At 43.3% G+C, this 24842-nt stretch overlaps 1 protein-coding gene across 1 annotated transcript in view; it reads left to right on the top strand.

The window, feature by feature from the left end:
* Window positions 1–24842, top strand: part of HDAC1 (histone deacetylase 1) — a 53119-nt gene that overhangs the window by 15244 nt on the left and 13033 nt on the right. The window contains exons 3-9 of the mRNA XM_068268870.1: window positions 7273–7390; window positions 12133–12207; window positions 12318–12456; window positions 13213–13354; window positions 14818–14910; window positions 21830–21938; window positions 24502–24642. Of these exons, the coding sequence (XP_068124971.1) occupies window positions 7273–7390; window positions 12133–12207; window positions 12318–12456; window positions 13213–13354; window positions 14818–14910; window positions 21830–21938; window positions 24502–24642 (817 nt within the window). The remainder of the gene's footprint in view (window positions 1–7272; window positions 7391–12132; window positions 12208–12317; window positions 12457–13212; window positions 13355–14817; window positions 14911–21829; window positions 21939–24501; window positions 24643–24842) is intronic.

Raw genomic sequence — 24842 nt, 5'->3', positions numbered from 1 at the left:
CGTCATTTCACTTCTCAAATATCACTGTGTGTGTCCCCTATATGATATATTTAACTGACATTTTTTTTTTATCGTAACAACCAACGATTTATACAGGAAAATGACAATAGCGTTGCCCAAACTTTCGCATCCCGCTGTATATGATCAGTAATGAGTAGGGAAACAATAATTTTGGTGTTATGCTAGATTTTGATTTTAAACTTGTTCTAGACTGGAGTAATCCATATAGCAGTAAAGGAGCAAAGTCCAGTTTAGATTAGCAAAGCTTTCCTCAGTTAATGAATAAATTGCATGTTTTGTCAGGAAACCTCATTTGTGCACATTTGGGGTGATTAGGACCTCAGCTACCTGCATCACAACCATGTCTGGGCAGAGTATAACTAACAATGAACGTTCTATTTGTGTCCTAAGGGAGTTTCCAGTGTCCACCTATGGGGAAAATAAGATTGTTATCTGAGGGTTTTTTTTTTTTTTTTTTTTTCCCCCTTTCTGAGTACTGTTTCACTCAAAACTGATTTGGTTTCATTTTTTTCTGCAGCGCTGCTATTGTCTTTTTCTTCAAAGGTCTTGTGCCATCTAGTAGTTGCATCTGGATATATAAGATGCATGCGAAAATCTTTGAACAATGTTGACGCTGTCTCATAGTACAGTATGTTGTAAGAGTGGTTTCCTGTATCCTCCATAAAATCCACCGTTCCAGCGAAGGGTCTTCGTATTCTGACCATGTTCCTGGGGAAAAGTACATCTGGACTAGGCATGCTCGAGTAAGGTCTATGCATACCCATTAGAACAAGGCTGCTCATGCATTTATTTTTTTCCTTCCATGCTTGTGCGCACTGTTCTGGGCTTGCGACAAAATTACTTGTGCATTCCCAGTCCAAATGCACTCATCCACTCCTGGGGGCTCAGCCAGCAGAAACCTATCTCACCGTTTTGTGGAACAGGTTTAGAGGGACCTTGTCCTAGAATGGAAAGCTGTAGGAGGATGCCGTGAGCCTCCTGACTATCCAAAGGCTTTCCACTACTGAAGTATGTAAGTATCTAACCTTCTCCCCTCCCTCCCTTATTTCAGGCTCTCTTTAAGCCAATCTACTGACAATCTGATATTAGGCCATGGCAGCTGGTTACCTGCCTTGTGGGTTAAAGATGGGTCTGGACTTCCGGTTCCGGCGCCGCGATGAGAGGAGGCTAGTGCCAGAGCTCCGCTCCGTGATTGTATGCCAGCCAAGCCTAAAGCCTGCGAAAGTGCCCGTTTCGCTTTGGAAGAGGCAGGGGGTCACACAAAAGAGCTCCGCAACAAAACCAGAAGCGCTATGGAGAAATATCTCACCCGCAAAGACGACAGCCGGGGAGACGCTGAGCCGGAAGGCAAGATGGCGCCGAAGAGCAGATCCAGAACAGGCGCAGGGGAGAAGTCCCCCCCCCGCCGTCTCAGACATCAGAAGGGGCAGAGGATCAAGCCCAACAGGACTGGGATTCTGAAAATGAAGAAGGGGGAAACGGGGGTGAGTCCGGATTAAACTATGACAAGATAGCAGCAGCGGTGGTTAGACAACTAAGGCCTGACCTGGAGTCCATGATTAAGGGGGCCGTGCAACAAACCTTAAAAAAAGTGCACAAAGAGCTGCAGGCCCATAACCAGCGCCTGACTTGTGTAGAACAACGCATATCTGACATTGAGGACGATAGCGCCAGCCAAGCAACAAAGCTAGACAAGGTCCTCGCCGAGAATAAGGAAATGCACGATAAAATACAAGACCTGGAGAACCGCTCGAGGCGCAGTAATTTGCGGCTGGTAGGCCTCCCAGAGTCATTTGCTGCAGGCACGCTCCACAAGCTATGTTCAGAGGAGATACCGCAGCTCTTAGGACTCCCCTCACCTTGTAAAGTGGAAAGAGCACATAGGGTGGGCCCCCCCAAGGAGATTAAGCGTAATACGAAGCCAAGAGTGATCATGATAAAGTACTTAGATTACGCAGACAAAGCGGCCATACTGCGTGCTTACAGGCAGAGTGAACAGCAGCTAGAATATCAAGGCACAGCTCTGAGGCTGTTCAATGATTTCTCTCTAGAAGTTTCAAAGCTGAGACAGAAATTTAATGCGGCATGTAGCGAATGCATACAAAGGCAATGGAAGTTCACCCTGATGTATCCAGCCATCTTGAAAGTCACAGATAACGTGGGTGCTACCCACATACTGAAAACTCCCCAGGAGGCAGAGACTTTATTCCTGGCTAAAGACACGGCGGTTATCGCCGCGAAGAGATCATCGCCACGACCTGAGGATTCGGGATGAGCAGACAAGAAACCAGAAGACGGGCACTGACCACCCATTCTAAAATCTGCATCCTTGCAAAGGTGGACTGATGGAACACTACAGATATTCGTAAGACTCTAAATACTTAATACGCAAAACATATCAAGCAGACGATAACTAATACAAATTTGGCTGTTCAAATGCTTATATGCATGCCAAGCTAAACAGTTTTAGGAGCCGTGACTCTGTCCCTGGCCCTTTCCTTCTAGGGAAGAAGTGGAGTCACACTACAGGCCTACTAATGGTGAACTGGAGGAAGTCCAGGAACCAGGCTTCTCCTGGTACAGCTGTGTAAAGTATATAATGATTTTCAATATATACAGGGGTTTGTTGGGGAAGGGGTTAATGTTTTGGGCAGGGTTTTGTCACTGTTTCTCTGATAGTATGAACCCACATAAATTTGATATGCATGAGTTGAACGATGTCCATCTCTTCCAATCGTCATGACAATTAAAATTTGTACTTGGAATGTAAAAGGGCTCAGGACACCACGCAAACGCTCAATGGTGCTCCGCCACCTTAAAAAGTTACAAGCGGAAGTGGCACTCTTACAAGAGACGCACCTCACTCAAGAGCATTACAAATTTCTCAAAAGGTACTGGGTGGGTCAAATATATGGTTCTCCAGCCAGTGGGAGGAAAGCAGGAGTTATTATCCTGATACATAAAAATTTGAAATTCGATATGGAAGAGATGAGGCATGACGATGAGGGGCGATGGGTATCGATAAGGGGCAAGCTAAACGGGGAAAGTGTGCAGATTGTAAACATATATGGACCAAATGAAGACAATAAAAGATGCTTATTAGAAGTACAGGGCTTGCTCATGGCCTCTCCCATTGCCAGTTTGGTAGTAGGAGGGGACTTTAACACAATAATGGACGCCAGTGAGGATAGAACCCTAAATAACAAATTAACCTCCCTATATCAAAAGAAAATTGAAAACCTAAGTTCCTTTGCGAAGGAGACGCAACTCATAGACATGTGGAGGCTTCTGCATCCATATGAAAGACAATACTCCTTCTACTCGAGTCCCCATGACATGTGGGCACGCCTGGACTTTATTCTGGTGTCAGCTCAAATTGCCAACAGAATAAAATCAACAGAAATTATGGACATGGTAATATCAGACCACAGCCCGGTCCAGCTAGAGATGGGTGAAATCATACAAAGGGGGTCAGATATCCTTTGGAGGTTCCCTACGCATCTATATGGGGATGAAAGTTTTGCAGCAATGCTAAACCAATGGTGGTTAGAATATAGCGAGGACAATAAATCACACATGTCAGACCCAGTTTTGTTTTGGGAGGCTGCAAAGCCGGTCCTGAGAGGCAGAATCATGGGATATGTAGGGGGCAAGAGAAAACAGACGCAGGAGAAGTATAGCGAAGCAGTGGAAAAAGTCAGAAAGGCACTCAAACTTTATCAGGAAAATCCAATCCCCAGTAACCGCCAGGAATGGCTCAAAGCCAAAGCAGAAACAGACAGGTGGCTGAAAGCCAAGGAAGACCTAGCAAGCACATTTAATGACATAAAATTCCGCAGATACGGAAATAAAACAGGCAAGCTTCTTAGCAACATCACCAAAGGGGACCGCCCCCAGACCCATATATCTGCCATAAAAGATACAAACGGTTGCATATTAACTGACCCACGCAACATAAACACTTGCCTGCAGCACTTCTATGCTGATCTATACGCAGACATACCCGACACAAAAGACGCCAACAAAACTGACGATATATTAAAAGATATCCCTCTGCCATCCTTATCAGAATCAGACCTAGAATACCTTAATGCTGACATTTCGCTAGAAGAAATCAAGGACACAATCAAACAATTAGCAAACCATAAATCCCCGGGCCCAGATGGCCTCTCGGCTGAATTCTTTAAACTACTATGCACAGAACTACCCCAAACCCTACAGTCAGTATTTAACACAATAATCAAAACGGGAATACTACCCCCAACGTCACAGACGGCCTATATCAAGTTACTCCCCAAACAGGGCACAGATTTACTTCTCCCGAAGGCTTACAGACCCATTTCCCTGATGAATCAGGATATTAAAATCTTGAACAAGATCATGGCTAAAAGATTGGCGGAACTCATGTATAAATTAGTTAGCCCCTCACAGTCAGGCTTTATTCGGCATAGGTCAGCAACTATGAACATCAGGAAGGTACTGGCAGTCCTGGACTTTGCGCGGTCATACCCGGCCACATGCCGAAATCATGCTATACTACTATTAGATGCTGAGAAAGCTTTTGATAATGTGCGCTGGGTGTGGCTCCGGAAAGTCCTGGAGAAAATGAACTTTTCAGGATCCTTTGTAAATTTAATAAAGGCCATGCATACTAACCCCAAAGCACACATTTACACGCCAGGCTTTATCTCACCCAGCTTCCCTCTAACCAAAGGCACACGTCAGGGGTGCCCCCTTTCACCCCTCCTTTTCGACCTAGCACTGGAACCAATATTAAGGGCGCTAAATAAGCATATCAGGGGCATACAAGTGGGAAGTAAAACAGTTAATCAAGCTGCTTTTGCTGATGACATTTTATTGTTCATGGCCAATCCGAAAGAAGACCTTCCCAAAGTCTTTAACCTGCTACACCACATAGGCCAACAAAGTGGGTTCAGGGTAAATAAGAGCAAGAGCGAGCTGCTACTGCTGACCAATGGTAATGACTCTATTCCAGAAGCTCAAAAACAGGGTTTAGCAATCAAATCTCAGGTCAAGTACCTGGGTATTAAGTTAACAAGAGACCCTAACTCCCTTTACACCCTCAATTACACACCCCTGTTCCACAGCATTAAACAACAATTACAGAGGTGGGCAAGCCTGCCACTAAACCTTATGGGAAGGGCGGCTGTCATAAAGAGCGTGATATTTGGAAGACTGTTATATCCTCTACAAACTATTCCTCTTCTCTTGAAACATAAGGACATTCAGGAAATGGATAAAGTATATACAAAATTCCTATGGGCAGGCCGTAAGCCCCGAATAGCCATAGCCAAACTAAAACTACCCAAAGAATGGGCAGGGGTGAGCCTTCCAAACATACGCTTATACAACCTAGCCTGCCTCTTCCGCCATGTACGGGACTGGGTAATGAACACTAACATCTACTCAAATACACAACTAGAAGAGGCTCTACTTGAGCCTTGGACCACAATGGCAATCCTCCACACACCCTATAAAACCCTCCCGACCAGACTCAAACACAGTAGGACAATAATCGATACATGGGCAACGTGGAAGGCGGTTAGGAAGCTTTTCAATAAATCATATCACTTGTCTAAATACATGCATTTGTGGGGGCACTCAGCCTTCCCAGCCAGCATAGCACACAGTGGTTTCCTGGATTGGAAAAGAAGGGGGATAAATAAACTGGGGAATGTATGGTCATTCAAGAAAAACGGTTGGTACTCTTTCCAAGAGATAAGAACGCTATATGGGGTCCCTAAACAACACTTTCTCTATTATGCGCAATTAAAATCTTTTGTCCAGTCCCAAACCTCCGATCTTCCATCCATTATGAAGGCAGACTCCTTCGATCGCTTCCTTCAGCCACAGGGGGGACCAAAGACACTGGCAGAAATCCACCACAGTCTCCAATCCATAAATCTCGAATCGTTAGCAAAAAACAATTTCAAGGCATGGCACAAAGACATTGAGGTAGAGGATCTGGGAACAGCAATCATAGAAGGGAACAGAGTGGTTAGATCACTGGTATTAAGTGAAACCTGGAGAGAATCACACTATAAATTAATCCACCGGGCAAAATATGCCTTTGACATTAAGTATAAATCCCCACCGCCCCATTATAAGCCCGAGTGCCCTAAGTGCTCAACCGCAAATGCTAACTTGTTCCATTGTATGTGGACCTGTGATAAGATAAAGTGTTACTGGAACAGGGTCAAGACTTATATAAAAAAGGTGTGTAATGTGGACATAGAACTATCTCCCCAGCTGTGCTTGTTTCATCATGTCCCCGTTGTACAAACACCAGCCAGTGAAGGAAAAACCAAGCCAATGTCAAGATTGGCCCATCTCATACTAATTGCAGCAAAGAAAGTCATATATAACAAATGGATATACTCTAGTGCTCCTACAACCTGGGACCTTAAAGAAGAACTGCTACATCTCTTCAACCTAGATAATCTGGAGACAAAACAGCACAAAGAAAGAGCCACCAAAAAACTTTTTGCAATATGGGAAAGGTTCATCACGGCCACCTTCACGCAGCAGGAAATAAGAGACATGGAGCCGTACAAACACACGACTTGGTATGCGATAAGAGACTTACAGGGAGACCTGAGGAAACTCAAAGTATGATTCAAATACCTGCATAAATGTCTTTTGTGTTCTTTCCAGACCCACAACGGTATGATCACAACTGATAGCTCAAAGGACGAATGTTTTGTCATGTAGCAAACTTTATACATGCAGAGAAATAGTGACAAAGGGTGGGGGGAGGAAGGGTGGGTCAATTTCTTCATGTTAGGGGGGGGGAGTTTTCTTAAGGTTTTTTATGTTCTCGGGGTCTCAGGGAGGTTTCCGCCAGGAAGGCAACAGACTAAACCATTGGTTACATGCACTGGACATGATATATAATTGTATGTAATATCCTGAAAACTAGCATGTATGTGACCAATATTATGAAAAAAAAAAAACATTGTAAGCTTCTTGGAAACCTATGAAACCAAATAAAACATTGTTTTAAAAAAAAAAAAAGATGGGTCTGGAAGTGGGTGGAAGAATTCACTTGTGATACACAATTTGTCATGGCTTTGAAGTGTGAAGGCTTCTCCCCAGTGGGGTCAGAGATAGCCAGATGCAACAGGCAGGAAAGTGATAAATATTCCACACTACCTGAAACTATAGTATGGTTCTGATCCAATGCATCAAAATATTTTGGTAATATTTAGCAAAATGTTTCTCTTCTACCAGAGACCTCACAAAGCCAGTGCTGAAGAGATGACAAAATACCACAGTGATGACTACATCAAATTCCTACGCTCCATCCGGCCAGACAATATGTCAGAATACAGCAAGCAGATGCAAAGATGTAAGTGGATTTGGGTCATTTCATAGTAATTTCATCTTAGTCTTGACTAAATTAGCACCTTTGTTGTTAGAACACTGACTATTGTGTAATTGGTGCCTTCAACGCTGCTCCTAACAGTCTGTCATAAGCATTATTGTCATGGCTCCTCCACTGTCATTTCAGTGGACACATTCCAGTATATGTGACCACAGCTCTTGCAGTTGATGTATAGTAAAACTTCTCTGATGCTATGTTAACTTTTTGTGTTTATCACTAATACATTGTGTAATCCCATGGCTTGATCTTCAAAGGCTTAAGAGAAATATCTGAGCTGTTAAAAAAAATAAATAAAAAAAAAATCTACTTACCAAGGCTTCCTCCAACTCCTTGCAGCCATGTCCCACGCTGCAGCTCCACTCTCAGCTGGCAGTCCGGGGTCCCCGCCGGTTCAGATGCTGACCTTGCAAGGTCGTCCTCTATTGCGCGAGCGTCACGTCAATCAAGTCCACGTTGTCGAGTGTACTGCGCCTGTGCAGGTGCAGTAGAGTAAGACCTTGCAAGGTCGGCAACTGCACCGGCAGGGTCCCTGGCCCCGGCAGCTGAGAGCGGAGCTGTAGCGTGGGACATGGCTGCAAGGAGCTGGAGGAAGCCCCCAGGTAAGTAGATTTTTTTTTTTTTTTTTTTTTTTTTTTTTTTTTCCTCCTCTTAAATTCCCGTTAAATGGAACCTTAACTGAAAGGGATATGGATGTTTCCTTTTAAACAATACCAGTTGCTTTTCAGTCCTCCTGATCTCTTTAGCTGCGGTTGTGGCTGAATCACACACCTGCCACAAGCATGCAGCTAATCCAGTCTGACTTCAGTCAGAGCGCCTGATCTGCATGCTTGTTGAGGGGCTGTGGCTAAAGGTATTAGAAACACAGGATCATCAGGAGAGTCAGGCAACTGGTATTTTCAAAGGAAAAATTCATATCCATCTCAGTTTAGGTTCATCTACACGATACGATTCTTTGTGCGATTCGATTGCGATTCTATTTACGATCCGATTAAATCCGACATGTCCAATCGGGATTCGATTTACCATTGCAAAACAATGGCAAATCGAATTGAATTGAATCGAATCCTGATCGGACATGTCGGATTTAATCAGATCGTAAATAGAATCGTAATCGAATCGCTCAAAGAATCGTATCGTGTAGATGGGGCTTAAGATTGTGGCACAGAGCTGTTGCCAAGCAACATCTAAATGTTAACATATGACTCAATATAATCTTTCTCTGCTAACGTTTGTTTGTTGATTGCTGGACTTAAGGTACGTACACACGCACTACTATAGAGAACGATGGGCCCACCCTCCCCTATACAGTTCCCTAGTGTTTAGTGCTTTCCTCCTACCTCCCCCACATGGCTTCCCTGGTGTTCCAGGGCTTCACCTCCAATATAGCTTCCCTGGTGGTCTAGAGTGGGACAAGCATAATGCTAAGTGGGGGAACCCCTTTAGGGACAAATTTAATGGCTCTGAGGGACAGATTTGGCCCGCATGCCGGAGTTTGACATGTATGCTTTATCCTAAATGGCGCACTTAACAAAATTGAATGCAGACATGGAACTTGTGAAATGCAGTAATTGAAGAATGGCATACTGAGGCATTATCATCTTGTGAATAAAAATGTTACCTGGCTGATATGATGATCTTTTGGCTTCTGTAGCATCTTAATTAAGCGTACAGCCAGTAGTCAGAACACCTGATTTGCATACATATTATGGGTCCGGTAGAAACTATTAGCTTCAGAAGATTAGCATGACAGCCGAAGTAGTGTTTTTTTAATAGTTCAGTAATGACACCACCTTATTCCTCCAGCTTGAGATATGATTGGGTACACTTTTATGCATCACTTGCACACTGTAAGCAAACCTTGGATAAGACTCCCTAACGCTGCTGCCTACAGAGCATGCCCTAGTGGCTGGAACTCTGGTGCTTTATGTCCGCCAGGAGAAAAGCGCAAGATAAATGTTGCTTGCCAGATGGTTTTGCTGACTAGTGTTATATTTCACTATGCCCAACTGTTTTGTCTTTCCAAAAAGTGGACTTGGAAGAACTCATACTTGCAGGGACCATAAGGCTACGTACAGACATAGCCTGTTTTCAGATGGTTCTCAGTTGAGGCTTTCTCTGCCAAGTCTCTGAGTGCATGTGGCAGCCCCGATGCGTTGGTGATGGGTCCGACCATCCAAATCATCTCATTTGAGTTGAGGCTGAGGCTATTGCTCTGCACATAACCACTCCAGCTCTGTCGTGCACAGCGCTGTTGTCCCTCTGCCCCAGTCCATAGCAGAAGGTGTTGCTAGCCCATAGGCTAGCAATGCATCTGTACAGCTCTTTGCCAAGAGCTGTTTTCTGTCCATTATTAATCCAATAAACTGCACTAAAGCTAAGAGCACTTGCGGATAGCTAACTGTCCATTTTCAAATCCATAACGTGCATTTTGTTTCGGCTTTCTGAAACAGCTCTTGGTCAGTGTCTGTAGCTATTAATGGAAACCTGAAGTATGTTTAAAGAGACTCCGAGCACCTCTCATGGGTATGCCTTTAAGACTCCGACCAGTACTGCAAAGTACTTAAAGATGCATACCATTATGTAGCTTGTGCTCTCCTCTCATTTGATGCCTGATTCGCCGTTCTACACCAAATAGTTTTCGTTAGATTTCAATTTAAAAATTGCGGCTGCCATCTTGGCTATGTTATAACTTCTAGGTCATCCCGTCTTCTCTGTTAGAAGTGCATCACTGAATGAAGTAGGAAAAGGAAGTGACACGCATGGCCATTGCAAGAGTGTCCTCCAGAGGGGTCATGGCACGACTTTGTTGGAAGTCGTTTGTCTTAAAGGCATGCCCATTAGAGGTGCTCTGAGTCTCTTTAAAGGGAAGGTCAGAGGAACAAAAAATCCACTTACCTCAGGCTTCCTCCAGCCCCTGGCAGCCGACCTGTGCCCTCACCACAGCTCCGTTGGCTCCCGTTCCCCTCTGGTGCAGATGCCGACCTTGCCAGTCACACTGTTGTCATCCGGGCTGTTCTGCGCAGGCACAGAATTACTGCGCCTGCGCAGTACAGTCTGGATGACGTGAGAGCTGCTTGTGCAGGCGCAGTCGGCATCTTGCACCAGAGGGAACCCCGGACCACCAGCGTGAAGTGGAGCTGCGGCACCGGACAGCTAGCAAGGGCTGGAGGAAGCCCCAGGTAAATGTGTTTTTTTTTTTTTTTTTTTTTTTTTTTTCTCTTCTCCTTCTCTTTCTCAGATGTGTCATTATTTATTTAAAGAAAATTTTAATATACCTGGGCCTCCTGCAGCCACCCCGTGCTCGCACCGGTCCTCAACAATCCTCCAGTCCCCCACCGCGGCTCAGTATCGCTTTCAGCGACTGAGCCTGTCGCCAGCCTCTGCGCCTGCGTGTGTCCTTTGCGCTCCCGGAGACTGGAGCATCCTGCGCAGATGTAGTACATACTGCACCTACGCAGGACGCTTCTGGTGACAGAAGCGCGAACAAGGCACAGTGCGTGTTGCACGTTTTCGATAACAAAACTAAGCCTGGTTTCCTTTAAGGGATGCATGCAGTCTGTGGGTAAATAACTTTTATCTTCCACGCTGAGGCTGTTGATGGTTTGTTCTCTTGCTCCATTAATTATTAAAGGATGGATGATGTCTTATGGACTGAATGGTAAAAGTCACAGCATATATGGGTTTGTGACTACACTGAAGTTTGTTTTGCTCTGAAAAGAAAAGCAAGTTTCTTCAGATACAGCTTGTGATGAGTGCTATATTCCAAAGATCACCTGTCACACACACCTTCTAGGCCTAAGTCTAGGCCTCCGTGCCGGTGCTTGCCTCCTGCAGGTACACCACTCCTGCCTCAACGTAGACCAAACAGGACAAACGGAGACAGCACACAAAAGGCTTCAGTCAAATAGCTGTATTGGATAGCATGCAGAGGCACACATACGACATGTTTCGGGCGGAGCCCTTCCTCAGGTGTCCTCACACCTGAGGAAGGGCTCCGCCCGAAACATGTCGTATGTGTGCCTCTGCATGCTATCCAATACAGCTATTTGACTGAAGCCTTTTGTGTGCTGTCTCCGTTTGTCCTGTTTGTGATGAGTGCTGGTCATGTTTGCTGAAAAGCTAGCCTGGATGTTAGCAATGCATATGTACTGTATAAAGTACTCGTGCACCTTTTCTCCCCTCATGACAGCTTGCCTTACATAATATACCTTCTTGCCACTAATATTTCTGTAACTGGATAGTTGGGTTTCACTCCATAAATACACAGCTCCCATCCAAGGATAAATTGATACAGCTCTGAATTCCTATGAGATGCATAAAGTGTACCCTGGGCAAAGTTAAGTAAAGAACAAAACCGATATTACCTGAAAAAAAGGGAAGCCTCTGAATCCTGCAGTGGCTTCTCAAAGAAAAAAATAACACAGGTCAAGCCCTACATACATCTGGGTACTATAGGAAGCCACATTCTTGCAGAGCGTGGTCCCAGGTGGTGAGAGCACATGGTACCTCACCTGTTTTGCACACCTTGGTGTTGTATGATATAGAAAGTCGGACAGCAGACTTTCTGGTCCATATAGCTACTTTTTCTTGGCTAACCATAGGCATATTTTACTGCACTGGTTTTCCATCCAGGCTTCTAGTGAGAATTCACATTGATTACAGGGGTAATAAAGCAGAGTTTTGTAATAAATGTACTTTTCTTGTAGTTAATGTTGGAGAAGACTGTCCTGTGTTTGATGGGCTTTTTGAATTTTGCCAGCTGTCAACTGGAGGATCAGTAGGTAAGCGTGGTCAACCTTAGTCCCACATTTGTTGTCTCACAGTTTCTATGATTTGTGTTTTCATTTGGCAGTTTGCTTAAATGTGTTTTTTGTTTTTTGTTTTTTCATAGCTAGTTCTGTTAAACTGAACAAGCAGCAAACCGACATTGCTGTAAACTGGGCAGGAGGACTTCATCATGCCAAGAAATCTGAGGCCTCAGGCTTCTGTTATGTGAACGATATCGTGCTTGCCATTTTGGAGTTGCTCAAGTATGTATGCAGTCTTGTGTTTCTGTCGAGTGTGTTTTTGTTTTTTTGTTTTTTTTCTCTTTAAAGAGAATCTGTATTGTTAAAATCGCTCAAAAGTAAACATACCAGTGCGTTAGGGGACATCTCCTATTACCCTCTGACACAATTTCGCCGCTCCTCGATGCATTAAAAGTGGTTAAAAACAGTTTTTAAAAGTTTGTTTGTAAACAAACAAAATGGCCACCAAAACAGGAAGTAGGTTGATGTACAGTATGTCCACACATAGAAAATACATCCATACACAAGCAGGCTGTATACAGCATTCCTTTTCAATCACAAGAGATCATTTGTGTGTTTCTTTCCCCCATGCACTGAAGTTTCAGGCTGCTCTTTTCTTCCTGCAAACAGCTTTGCCCTTGTTTGTAATTCCTCAGTATGTGAAAGCCCAGCCAGCTCAGAGGACGATTTATCCAGCTTGTAAAAGATAAGAGAGAAGAGAGAAGCTGCTCTAATCCTAAATAACACACAGGCAGTGTGCATAAAGGGGAGTTCATAGCAGAACCACAACACTGAAGAACTTGGCAGCCTTCCAGACACAGGCCGACAAGTCTGACAGGGGAAAGATACATTGATTTATTACAGAGACTGTGTTAGTAGAAAGTGCTGCAGTTAGCCAGAACACATTAGAATAGCTTTTGGAACTTGTAGGATGATAAAAAACAGGATGCAATTTTTGTTACGGAGTCTCTTTAATGCAGTTTCCTTTGGTCCCTTCAGATACCATCAGAGAGTACTGTACATTGATATCGACATCCACCACGGTGATGGTGTGGAAGAAGCTTTTTACACGACAGACCGAGTCATGACTGTTTCTTTTCACAAATATGGAGAATATTTTCCAGGGACTGGTGATTTGAGGGTAAGCATGAAAAACACTTGATCTTTGATTAACATGAAACAACCCCCACCACCACCACCACCTTCAGCACTTGCCGCTTTTTACATTTACAAGGGTGACCTAGCAGATCATTCCAGATATTGGATCATGATTGCAGTTAGTTTTTGCTATGAGCATTTACACCTGTGTGACAAGTGCATAATATACATGTATGTGTGTGTATGTGTGTGTGTGTATATGTGTGTGTGTGTGTATATATATGTATATGTGTGTGTGTGTGTGTGTGTGTGTGTGTGTGTGTGTGTGTGTGTGTGTGTGTATATATATGTATATATGTGTGTGTGTGTGTGTGTGTGTATATATGTATATATATATATGTGTGTGTGTGTATATATGTATGTGTGTGTGTGTGTGTGTATATATGTATGTGTGTGTGTATATATGTATGTGTGTGTGTGTGTGTGTGTGTGTGTGTGTGTGTGTGTGTGTGTGTGTGTGCAACTCACTCACTCACTCCTATATCAGTATTTTACAGTTTTGATTTACTTTAAAGATGAGCATTCTCCTTTTAGATTCCTTCATGGGTTTTATTGTTTGAAAAAATGCTTCAGTCAATTAAAATTTTTAAGTTGAGAATTCTTATGGAATTTTGTGTTAGGTCCTTGCAAAATACCAAGCTTATACATTTGATAGCACATGAATGGGGAATGTTTTATAATTATAAAAACTTTTTATCTGCACAATTCGGTCAGATTAGTAAAGTTATTCTCATGTTGCCAGAAATGCACTAATGAAAAATACTAAACAGATCTTGAAAGGAAAAATCCCAGCATGTGCTGAATAAAAGTATCTGCTACTCGTATAAGTATGTCTACATACTGTACATCCCTTGCTTCTAATATGCTCTGGAAAATGGCTGAAAACTACATTCTTGCTATAGGCCGTTAATTCATTCCATTGCCAATTAGTAGAGTTTTTTTTTTTTTTCCTTTAACTGAAGTCTGCTCCATTATTATGGCATGAAAAAATGACAAGGATGTAAAAATGTCTAATTTTGATGAAATACATATATTTAGTATTAGTGTTCTCCCCAGAATTTTTTCCATCCGGGTGGAATGAAAAAGTAGTCTGGTGGGGAGAGATGAGAATGCAGGACCAGCGCTTCTCTGCTCAACTCTGCTTACAGCAGATGAGGTGGTGAGCCGATAACAGCCGGGTGCTCACCAAAACTAGCCGAGTGGAGCACCCAGCTGAAAGAGCCTGGGGAGAACACTATTTTATAAAGCTTGAACGTGATGTGCCGGCTCCCTAAAGTAATTTGCTGGGTTAGTGCTGGGATTTGTGGTGAGTTCCGGTAATGTCTGTAAGTCAGGGTTTCACTGCTTGGTGTGGAAATTTTTTTTTTTTTTTTTTTTTTTTTTTTTTTTTTAATTGCCTAAAGATGAATAAGCTGATCTAGTTTTGTTTTTGTTTTTTTCATCTAGGATATTGGAGCTGGAAAGGGTAAATACTATGCAGTGAACTACCCATTGCGGGATGGTATTGACGATGAATCGTATGAAGCCATTTTTAAACCAGTAAGTTTAATATTGTGTAAAATAGGAATATTTTTGTGGACGCAGGAACTATAACCCCCACCACCCAATTTGATTTTTGGCACCACATATTCACACAAATTTGGAGCAATCCAAGTAGAAATTTGCAGTTGATATAATACAAAGTAATTGCCAGGTGGTATATCTAGCCGGTCCGTTTTTTTTTTTTTTTGTCAAAATTGCACCTTTTCCAATCGAAAGTCTGTTGATTCCAGGAAGCAACTGGTAATGATCTCCACATATGGTGGAGTTGCCGGATGACTGACTGAAATAGAACACTTCTGTCAGCAACCTATACATCTCTTCTGTAAAGTTACACACGAGCTGACTGTTTGGTATTGTAGACAGTGGGGAAATAGACTAAGGGCCGGTTCACATTGAGCTTATGAACCCAGTGCATCCGCTCTTGCACTGCGTTCCTTTCCGTCAAGCGGAAGGATCGTGCATGTCGGGAACAGCCGCTCCAGGGAGCGGAAGGGAGCGCAACGCAGCAATGTGAACTTTTCCATCGGGAAAGCATTGCTTCCGCTGCTGCGCTCGCTCAAAGGAGCGGAACGTAAGCTCAATGTGAACCGGCCCTAATGGTTCACTACTGACCACAATTAGCCTAAACATTGCATTGTTGCAAAACACTGGAAAAGGTCCTTACCACCATCCTAAAGACTAGATGACAAATTGTTTTTTTTTTTTTTTTTGCTGCTGAAGTGGTAGATTGACCACTGGAGCTTTACAATTGCAAAATGTGGAATGTCAGGCGAGAGTGTTTAGCAATATATTATAAGGACCTGTATGATGAATGAATGAATGAATGGTGTGTAATTGATCATATGTTCTTATGCTACATACTAGGGTTGCCACGGTTTACCGGTATTACGCTATTCCACGGTTGTACAATGCACGGTAATCGTACCATGCACATTTCGGAAATACCGGTTTAGGCTGTATTACCGCATCCCCGCCACTTCTCCGGCATTGTCCTGCTCTCCGTCTCCCTCATTACGAAGGCGAGCTCCAAAAGCTAGTTCTTGATTGCGGGAGGCTTGCCGACATGAGTGCAGGAGCTGGGTGGTGATCTGCGTCCTGTAATGGCACGGCTGGAGCGCACACAGATCTCTTTTCCCGGCAATGTTTCAGCTTGTGTTTATTGTGGACTGTACCACAAGAGAAGAGGGGGGGAAACGCCATTTCATTCCTACCTAAATAAATACGGGCAATGAGAAAAGGCTACAGCCCGTTCTCCCTGCTTGATGCACACAGCCCCCTGCCTTCCCGACTGCAGAGCTGACATAAACACTGATACAGTTCAGTGTTCGAAGGAATGTTCAGCACTCCTCCCCAATGAAAATGATGAGCACTGCCGCCCGCCCGGGAGAAAGAGAGAGAGACACTGCACATGGAGGAGCCGAAGCTATGATACCAGATAGGAGGTGCTGCTATGTGAGAGGTGCAGTGTTTGAATTCAGCCAGTGTGTATATGTATGGCATATGTGTGTGATGTCTGCCTGATGGTGTGTGTGTGATGTCTGTCTGTCTCTGTCTGTCGTATGTATGTATGTATGTATGTATGTATGCCTCATGGGTATGTCTGCCGTATGTATGTATGTATGTATGCCTCATGGGTATGTCTGCCTTATGTATGTATGTATGTATGCCTCATGGGTATGTCTGCCTTATGTATGTATGTATGTATGCCTCATGGGTATGTCTGCCTGGATGTATGTATGCCTCATGGGTATGTCTGCCTGGATGTATGTATGCCTCATGGGTATGTCTGCCGTATGTGTGCATGTATGCCTCATGGGTATGTATGTATGTATGTATGCCTCATGGGTATGTATGTATGCCTCATGGGTATGTATGTATGCCTCATGGGTATGTATGTATGTATGCCTCATGGGTATGTCTGCCTTATGTATGTATGCCTCATGGGCATGTCTGCCTTATGTATGTATGCCTCATGGGCATGTCTGCCTTATGTATGTATGCCTCATGGGCATGTCTGCCTTATGTATGTATGCCTCATGGGCATGTCTGCCTTATGTATGTATGCCTCATGGGCATGTCTGCCTTATGTATGTATGCCTCATGGGCATGTCTGCCTTATGTATGTATGCCTCATGGGCATGTCTGCCTTATGTATGTATGCCTCATGGGCATGTCTGCCTTATGTATGTATGCCTCATGGGCATGTCTGCCTGATGTATGTATGCCTCATGGGTATGTCTGCCGTATGTATGTATGTATGCCTCATGGGTATGTCTGCCGTATGTATGTATGTATGTATGTATGTATGTATGCCTCATGGGTATGTCTGCCGTATGTATGTATGTATGTATGTATGTATGTATGCCTCATGGGTATGTCTGCCTGATGGATGGATGTCTGCCTTGTGTGTGTGTGTGTCATCCTCATGCCCACCGCTCCCCCCTGTTCTCCTCTGTCCCCCTACTTTTTAAAGAAATCCTCTGCTGCGGCTCAGCCCAGGACTGCACCTAATACATGTCCGCTCCCCCCATTTGCATTACATTTTTCAGCTCTGGTAACCTTTTAAAGGAAACCAGAGATGCAGCATAGTGAGTTTTTATACATACCTGGGGCTTCCTCCAGGCCCATCATGCGCACGGATCCCTCCCACATCCTCAGTCTTCTCCCACTTTAGTATCGTTCCCGTAACTTCGGCGGCCAGTTTTACGCATGCGCAGTGCGCTCCCTCCGTCTGGCAGAAAATAGTACTTCGCCTGCGTAGTATTCTCCGCTGTAGAGAGTGCACTGCGCATGCTCAGACTGGCTGAAGTTACGGGACTCAGTACCAATGATAGAAAAGACTGAGGACGGCGGCGTGGTATGTATAAAACTTTGACTATGCTTCATCTCGGGTACAGTTGAAGGTGTATAGTAAAGTGCACTACCAGCATTTTTAAAGTGGACCAGAACTCCAAACCTCCTCTCTGCTCAAAAAGATATGACACAGCAATTTCTTTCTCTATTACAGCTGATACAAATCCTAAAATAAATCTGGACAGTTTCTACTTCCTAATTCATGGAAGCATACATATCAACCTACTTTGCCTATAGCAGAGAGGGCAGAAAAGGCCATTTGAAAGCAGTCATGTGACATGGGGAGACTGACAGCCAACAAAATATCAAATTGCTCTGTTGGCAATTTTGGAATGAGATTTACTTTTTGGTATTGGTTTTTTTTTTTTTTTGACATTTAGAAGAGTAAATATTTCAAGTGTGACAGGAGGACACTAACCCTTAAGGGTTTAATAAAGAAGAGTTTGTTCAACTTTTACTTTTTATAAGAGTAATTGTAATGAGAATTGCGTAATACCGTGGTAGTTTTTTTTTTTTTTTTTTTTTTTTTTTTTTTTGACGGTTATTTTCATACCGTTGCAACCCTACTACATACACACTTTGAGATCAAAGTCTTTAGACAAGGCAAGATCACAGACCAATTTTACCTCCTTCCATGTAGTATGAGAGCATACTCTACACAGTCTATTCTATTGAGCTGAACTCCCCATCAGATAAAAATCTTTGCAAGATGCAACATGCACATGCAACAGATCGGTACCTGCAACATACATTCATAGTCTATCTGCAGATCTCATACACACCTTGTTTAACGGACAATCATCATCAGATCCACCAGGATAGATCTTCAAATCTGCAGATGGTTAGATCTACAAATGAAGGTTCTTTAAACAAGGTGTGTATGAGATCTGCAGATATCATAGACTATGAATGTATTTTTTGCAGGAACTGATATTTTGTAGATACTGATCTGTTGCATGTGTACAGCTTCTTGGAAAGATTTTTATCTGATGGGGAGTTCAGCTCAATAGAATATACTGTATAGGTTTGGCTCTCATACTACATGGAAGGTGGTAAAATTGGTCTGATTTTTGCCTTTTCCAAAGACTTGTATCAAGTGTGTGTGTATATAGCATTAGTCAGTCAAATACGGACATTATGGATTGCATTTAAATATTTACTTTAACCACTTCCAGACAAGTAGACACATTAAAAAGTCCTGTTGGAGACTGTTAACGGTTCCAGGACGTTTTAATGCATTTATCGATTCAGCCACTGCTGTGCACGCCTCCCCTGCGGCCGTTAACTGCCGGGACACTGCAATCTGTGATTGGAAGGAGCAGCGAGCGCTCTTTTCCCCCATCGCAATGCCTGGAATGAATGGATATTACCCCGATCAGGGGCCATGTCCATTCACAAAACAAGCGGCTAATAAAGTTAAAAATGAACACTTCCTGTAAAACAGCTGTTTGCAGTGCCATCTAGTGGCCAATAATTAAAATTACACATATACACTTATAATTTTAATAAAGTTAATCCCTTCCAAAGCCCCCCCCCCCCAAAAAAAAAAAAATTGTAGGGAAAAATACATATATAGCTGCCTTTGGTTCTTAGCTTTTTTTCAACCTGTATTTTGAGAGTATATTACTTTACTACATAGGGGATTATAATTATGGGCCAGACTAAAAAAACAAAACACCTATATTTCAAAATAATATATTGTTGCCATACATTGTGATGGGGTCATAATTTAAACCGTCTAATAATTGTGACATGGGCAAATAAAATGTGTGGGTTTTAGCCACACGAGAATTGTTTTATATTAAAACTATAATGGTCAAAAATTAAGAAATAATGACATTTTTTCCAAGCAAAATGTACCACCCACAGAAAGCCTAATTGGTAGCAAAAAAACAAGGTATTGATCGTTTTGTTGAGATAAATAGTAATAAAGTTATTGGCGAATAAAATGGAGGTGAAAATTGCTCTTGTCCATTAGGGTAAAAACCCCTATGGGGTGGAGTGGTTAATTTTTTTTTTTTTTTTTTTTTTTTTTTTTTTTTATTCCAAAAGTTTTTTTTTTTTATATTAAAAGCACTTAAAGCGGAACTGTAAATATATCAAACACATTGTTTCACTTACCTGGGGCTTCTGCAAGCCCCCAGCAGCCGTCCTGTCCCGCGCTGGTCTTGCCCGTGCCTCCGTTCTCACGCCGCCAGCTACTTTCGGTTTCGCCGCCGGGCCCACTGCTCCTGCGCGGCTCTGGTCACGCGTATCCTTTCTTCGTGTTCCCTGCTATTGCAGAGGGGAACGCGAAGAAAAGATGCGCTTGGCAGGGCTGCGCTGGCCTCGACTTAAAAGTCTAAGTACGGAACGGCAGCGGGAGAACGGAGGCTCGGGCAGGACCAGCGCGGGGGACAAGCCCCAGGTAAGTGAAACACTGTTTAAAAAGTATTTACAGTTCCGCTTTGTGTTCTGGTGGAGCATAGCCCACTTAATAAAAATAGGAAATTGTACATTAGGCAGCCTTAAAGGAGAAAGGGCTTCCCTTGCAGGACAGGCACTCTTGCGTAATGCCCCCTCTGGCGTTAGGAACGCCTCATTTTTTCCGTGCCCCTTCACTGTATCTTATAGTGTAGCACTGAGCCTTTTATAGATACACTAACCCATATTCAATTCACATTTCTCCTAAGCTTATCGGAGGTGATATTTTCACATCTTATCAATAAAATGCCTTTTCAACCATCAGCAAGCAAGAGATGCGCGCGATCTCCTGCAAATCCCCGCCCCAGGACTTTACGCCGATCGACATTAGGCGGTCCTGGGGCTGCCGCCACACCCATCGGCGTGATGCGGTCGGCATCTAGTTAAAGAAGAAAGGAAATCACAAGTGGAACCTGAAAGGTTATTTCAGTTGGCTCAGGGACTAGAATGAAAGAGCTGGCTCAGGATAGGTCAGAGCACTTGGGTCACGTGAACCAGCTATAGGAGGAGATGAGTGATGACTGTTAATAGTAGCTGGGCTGAGTATGTTAAGTAAAAAAAAAAAAAAATGCTCATTCAACTGCTTCTTCCTGAGATACTCAATTATCATATCTTTGTAATGAAATATTATGTTCCATACCAAGAATTCTTTCATAAAGATGACTGACAGAGGTACAGTTTACTTCCTTTGAGATGCTACTGATGGGCAGCTGCAGTCATTCAGCATGGGTGGTCATCCCATGCATGTACGAGTGAGCGGGCGGTTGACATTTCAGCTTTTTACCCGACAGTGACTGCACCATATGTCAACTGCTGCAAACGCTTCAGTTTGGAAGCGTTCTAGATGAACCAGAAGGTGTTTACTCGTGAAAATAGGGTGTCCAAATTGTACAGTAAACACAGTTTTGCCGTCTGTGTGGAAGTTACTGCAATAGGTTTTTTTTTTTTTTTTTTTTTTTTTTTATTTTTTTTTTTTTTTTATTTTTTACTACTGGTAGATATGCCATCAGGTAGTTTGTAGTCCGGAAAGTGATGCTTTACTCTTGCAATTAGGCTCTGTTCAAATGTTGTCGTTGCCCTGCATTTTTATAGAGCGGCCAGCAGACTCAAAATGGATTTGTCAAAGACTGCATTTACTTCCTATGGGCAATTCCACATTTGCCTGCTTGGTTTACTGATGTGGTAAAATCCATCATCCAGCGAATTGCCTTGTTGTTTTGAGACCACTCAGTGGCAGCAGACCCTGCAATACCCCATCAGTGGTAAAGTTCATCCATCACAATGGATGGGGAATCGCTCTGGCATAGTGTGAACTCTGCACATATAATGCTAGATATGTTAAAGCCAATTCCCCCTTGCTTACCGATAAATCGGCCCTGTATATTCAGCCAACTGAGTTCTAAACAAATTGCACATTTTCGTACATGAAATTTAGTATATTCACTATTTATAAAAAAACTTGACTGAACCTAATGCAACTGAAAATATAACCATACATTCCCTTTGCCATAGTGCACTAGACCAAGGCATTTTTTATTTAGTTTCATTTATATCCTGTTAAACTTTTTTTTATTTCCTCCTCCCCTCCTTTGCATTTCAGGTTATGTCAAAGGTTATGGAAATGTACCAGCCTAGTGCTGTTGTCCTGCAGTGTGGTGCAGACTCACTTTCTGGTGATAGACTTGGTTGCTTTAATATAACCATCAAAGGTGAGTGATTGTTTTATTACATAGATAGGATGTTTGTTTTTGAGAAAATACAGTAAAGCTCCATTAAAAGACAGTATTGTCCTGTGATGGCTTACAGAAAATCTGCAACAAAAAAAAGCCTCTAACTCTAAACCGTCATCCTCCGTCCCAGCAATCCCGTGCTGCAAACACCCCCCCCCCCCCCCCCCCAACAGCGTTAAGGTCAATATTTACCTACCGCGATCCAGCGCAGACGCAATAGCGGCTTTTCAAGCCAAGGCGGAAATAGCCGAGCCTGATCGTATACGTTGTACTGCGCAGGCGCAAGTCCTTTGCACCTGCACAGTAGAGCAGATTGATTGGGGTTGGCTCTTACTGCCTCACCCGAACAAAGATCCGCTACTGCACTTGCGCATGATTACTGTAGGTAAATATTGCCGCGCCTGCAGCCTTTGTCGAAGTTTTGGGGGAGCGGGGGGGGGGGGGGGGTGTTACAGAGTATCTTTAACTTTAGTAGCTCCTGAAGACTTTGAATTTAACATAGTATTGTTGACATGAACATGTGAGAGGTCAAGCTTGGCTGTAATGGAGGTGTGTAAATTGGGATGCTAGCACTGTATTTAGGCAGTATGTAATGTTGGATGAGTATGGGACCTGCAAGCCTCTGTTCCCACTTGCACCGAATCACATGCAGCCAACTGGAGCAGACAGTGTAGTGTCCACTCCGGTGGTCTGCTGGAGCCTGGGTTAGATGTGTCACTTCCATGGGCTATCTGGGAAACTCATCCGCCTGCCTGGGATTGTTGCAGACAGCACAGACGTGTGGCCTACCTGCTTACTGCAACAGACATAAAAGATTTGATAGATATACAGTGGAGGAAATAATTATTTGACCCCTCGCTGATTTTGTAAGCTTGTCCAATGACAAAGAAATGAAAAGTCTCAGAACAGAATCATTTCAATGGTAGGTTTATTTTAGCAGTGGCAGATAGCACATCAAAAGGAAAATCGAAAAAATAACCTTAAATAAAAGATAGCAACTGATTTGCATTTCATTGAGTGAAATAAGTTTTTGAACCCTCTAACAATAAAAGACTTAAAACTTAGTGGAAAAACCCTTGTTTGCAAGCAGAGGTCAAACGTTTCTTGTAATTGATGACCAAGTTTGCACACATTTTAGGAGGAATGTTGGTCCACTCCTCTTTGCAGATCATCTCTAAATCCCTAAGGTTTCGAGGCTGTCTCTGTGCAACTCTGAGCTTGAGCTCCCTCCATAGGTTTTCTATGAAATTAAGGTCCGGAGACTGACTAGGTCACTCCATGACCTTAATGTGCTTCTTCTTGAGCCACTCCTTTGTTGCCTTTGCTGTATGTTTTGGGTCATTGTCGTGCTGGAACACCCATCCACGACCCATTTTCAGTTTCCTGGCAGAGGGAAGCAGGTTGTCGTTCAGGATTTCACGATACATGGCTCCGCCCATTTTCCCGTTATTGCGATTAAGTTGTCCTGTGCCCTTAGCAGAAACTCCCCCCCCCCCCCCCAAAGCAAAATGTTTCCACCCCCATGCTTGACGGTGGGGGCGGTGTTTTGGGGGTCATAGGCAGCATTTTTCTTCCTCCAAACACAGCGAGTTGAGTTAATGCCAAAGAGCTCTATTTTGGTCTCCTCAGACCACAGCACCTTCTCCCAGTCACTTACAGAATCATTCAGGTGTTCATTGGCAAACTTCAGACGGGCCTGCACATGTGCCTTCTTGAGCAGGGGGACCTTGCGAGCCCTGCAGGATTTTAATCCATTGCGGTGTAATGGGTTTCCAATGGTTTTCTTGGTGACTGTGGTCCCTGCTAATTTGAGGTCATTCACTAACTCCTCCCGTGTAGTTCTAGGATGCTTTTTCACCTTTCTCAGAACCATTGACACCCCACGAGGTGAGATCTTGCGTGGAGCCCCAGAGCGAGGTCGATTGATGGTCATTTTGTGCTCCTTCCATTTTCGAACAATCGCACCAACAGTTGTTACCTTCTCTCCCAGCTTCTTGCTAATGGTTTTGTAGCCCATTCCAGCCTTGTGCAGGTCTACAATTTTGTCTCTGACATCCTTGGATAAATCTTAGGTCTTTCCCATGTTGGAGAGTTTGGAGTCTGCTTGATTGATTGATTCTGTGGACAGGTGTCTTTTATACAGGTGACTAGTTAAGACAGGTGTCCTTAATTAGGGTGACTAATTGAGTAGAAGTGTCTAACCACTCTGTGGGAGCCAGAACTCTTAATGGTTGGTAGGGGTTCAAAAACTTATTTCACTCAATGAAATGCAAATCAGTTGTTATCTTTTATTTAAGGTTATTTTTTCGATTTTCCTTTTGATGTGCTATCTGCCACTGTTAAAATAAACCTACCATTGAAATGATACTGTTCTGAGACTTTTCATTTCTGTGTCATTGGACAAACTTACAAAATCAGTGAGGGGTCAAATAATTATTTCCTCCACTGTAGATATCTCTATCTATATTTTCATTCACATAGTATATATTGCCATACATTGTCTTCTATGACGCGTGCAGTAATTTTTATTTTATTTTTTTAGGCCATGCTAAATGTGTTGAATTCATGAAGACTTTTAATTTACCACTTTTGATGCTTGGTGGTGGTGGCTACACGATCAGAAATGTAGCTCGCTGTTGGACGTACGAGACAGCGGTAGCCCTGGACACGGAGATACCCAATGGTTAGTGTAATGTTTGCATTTGCTTCACGGAGAGTACTTAAAGAGAACCAGAGATGAAGCACCCTCTTGTATTTTACCTTATAAATCAGTGGGAACATGACAGTAAACACCTAATCTGCCCTTTGTTTCATTGTTCTCTGTGTAATCTGACTGTTATCACGTCTGATAAGAATCACCGACTGAGAAGTCAGGCTGCTCCG

The sequence above is a fragment of the Hyperolius riggenbachi genome, chromosome 2 (assembly GCF_040937935.1).
Source record: "Hyperolius riggenbachi isolate aHypRig1 chromosome 2, aHypRig1.pri, whole genome shotgun sequence".
Taxonomy (NCBI): Eukaryota; Metazoa; Chordata; class Amphibia; order Anura; family Hyperoliidae; genus Hyperolius; species Hyperolius riggenbachi.
This window is presented reverse-complemented; position numbering and strand designations above follow the sequence as displayed.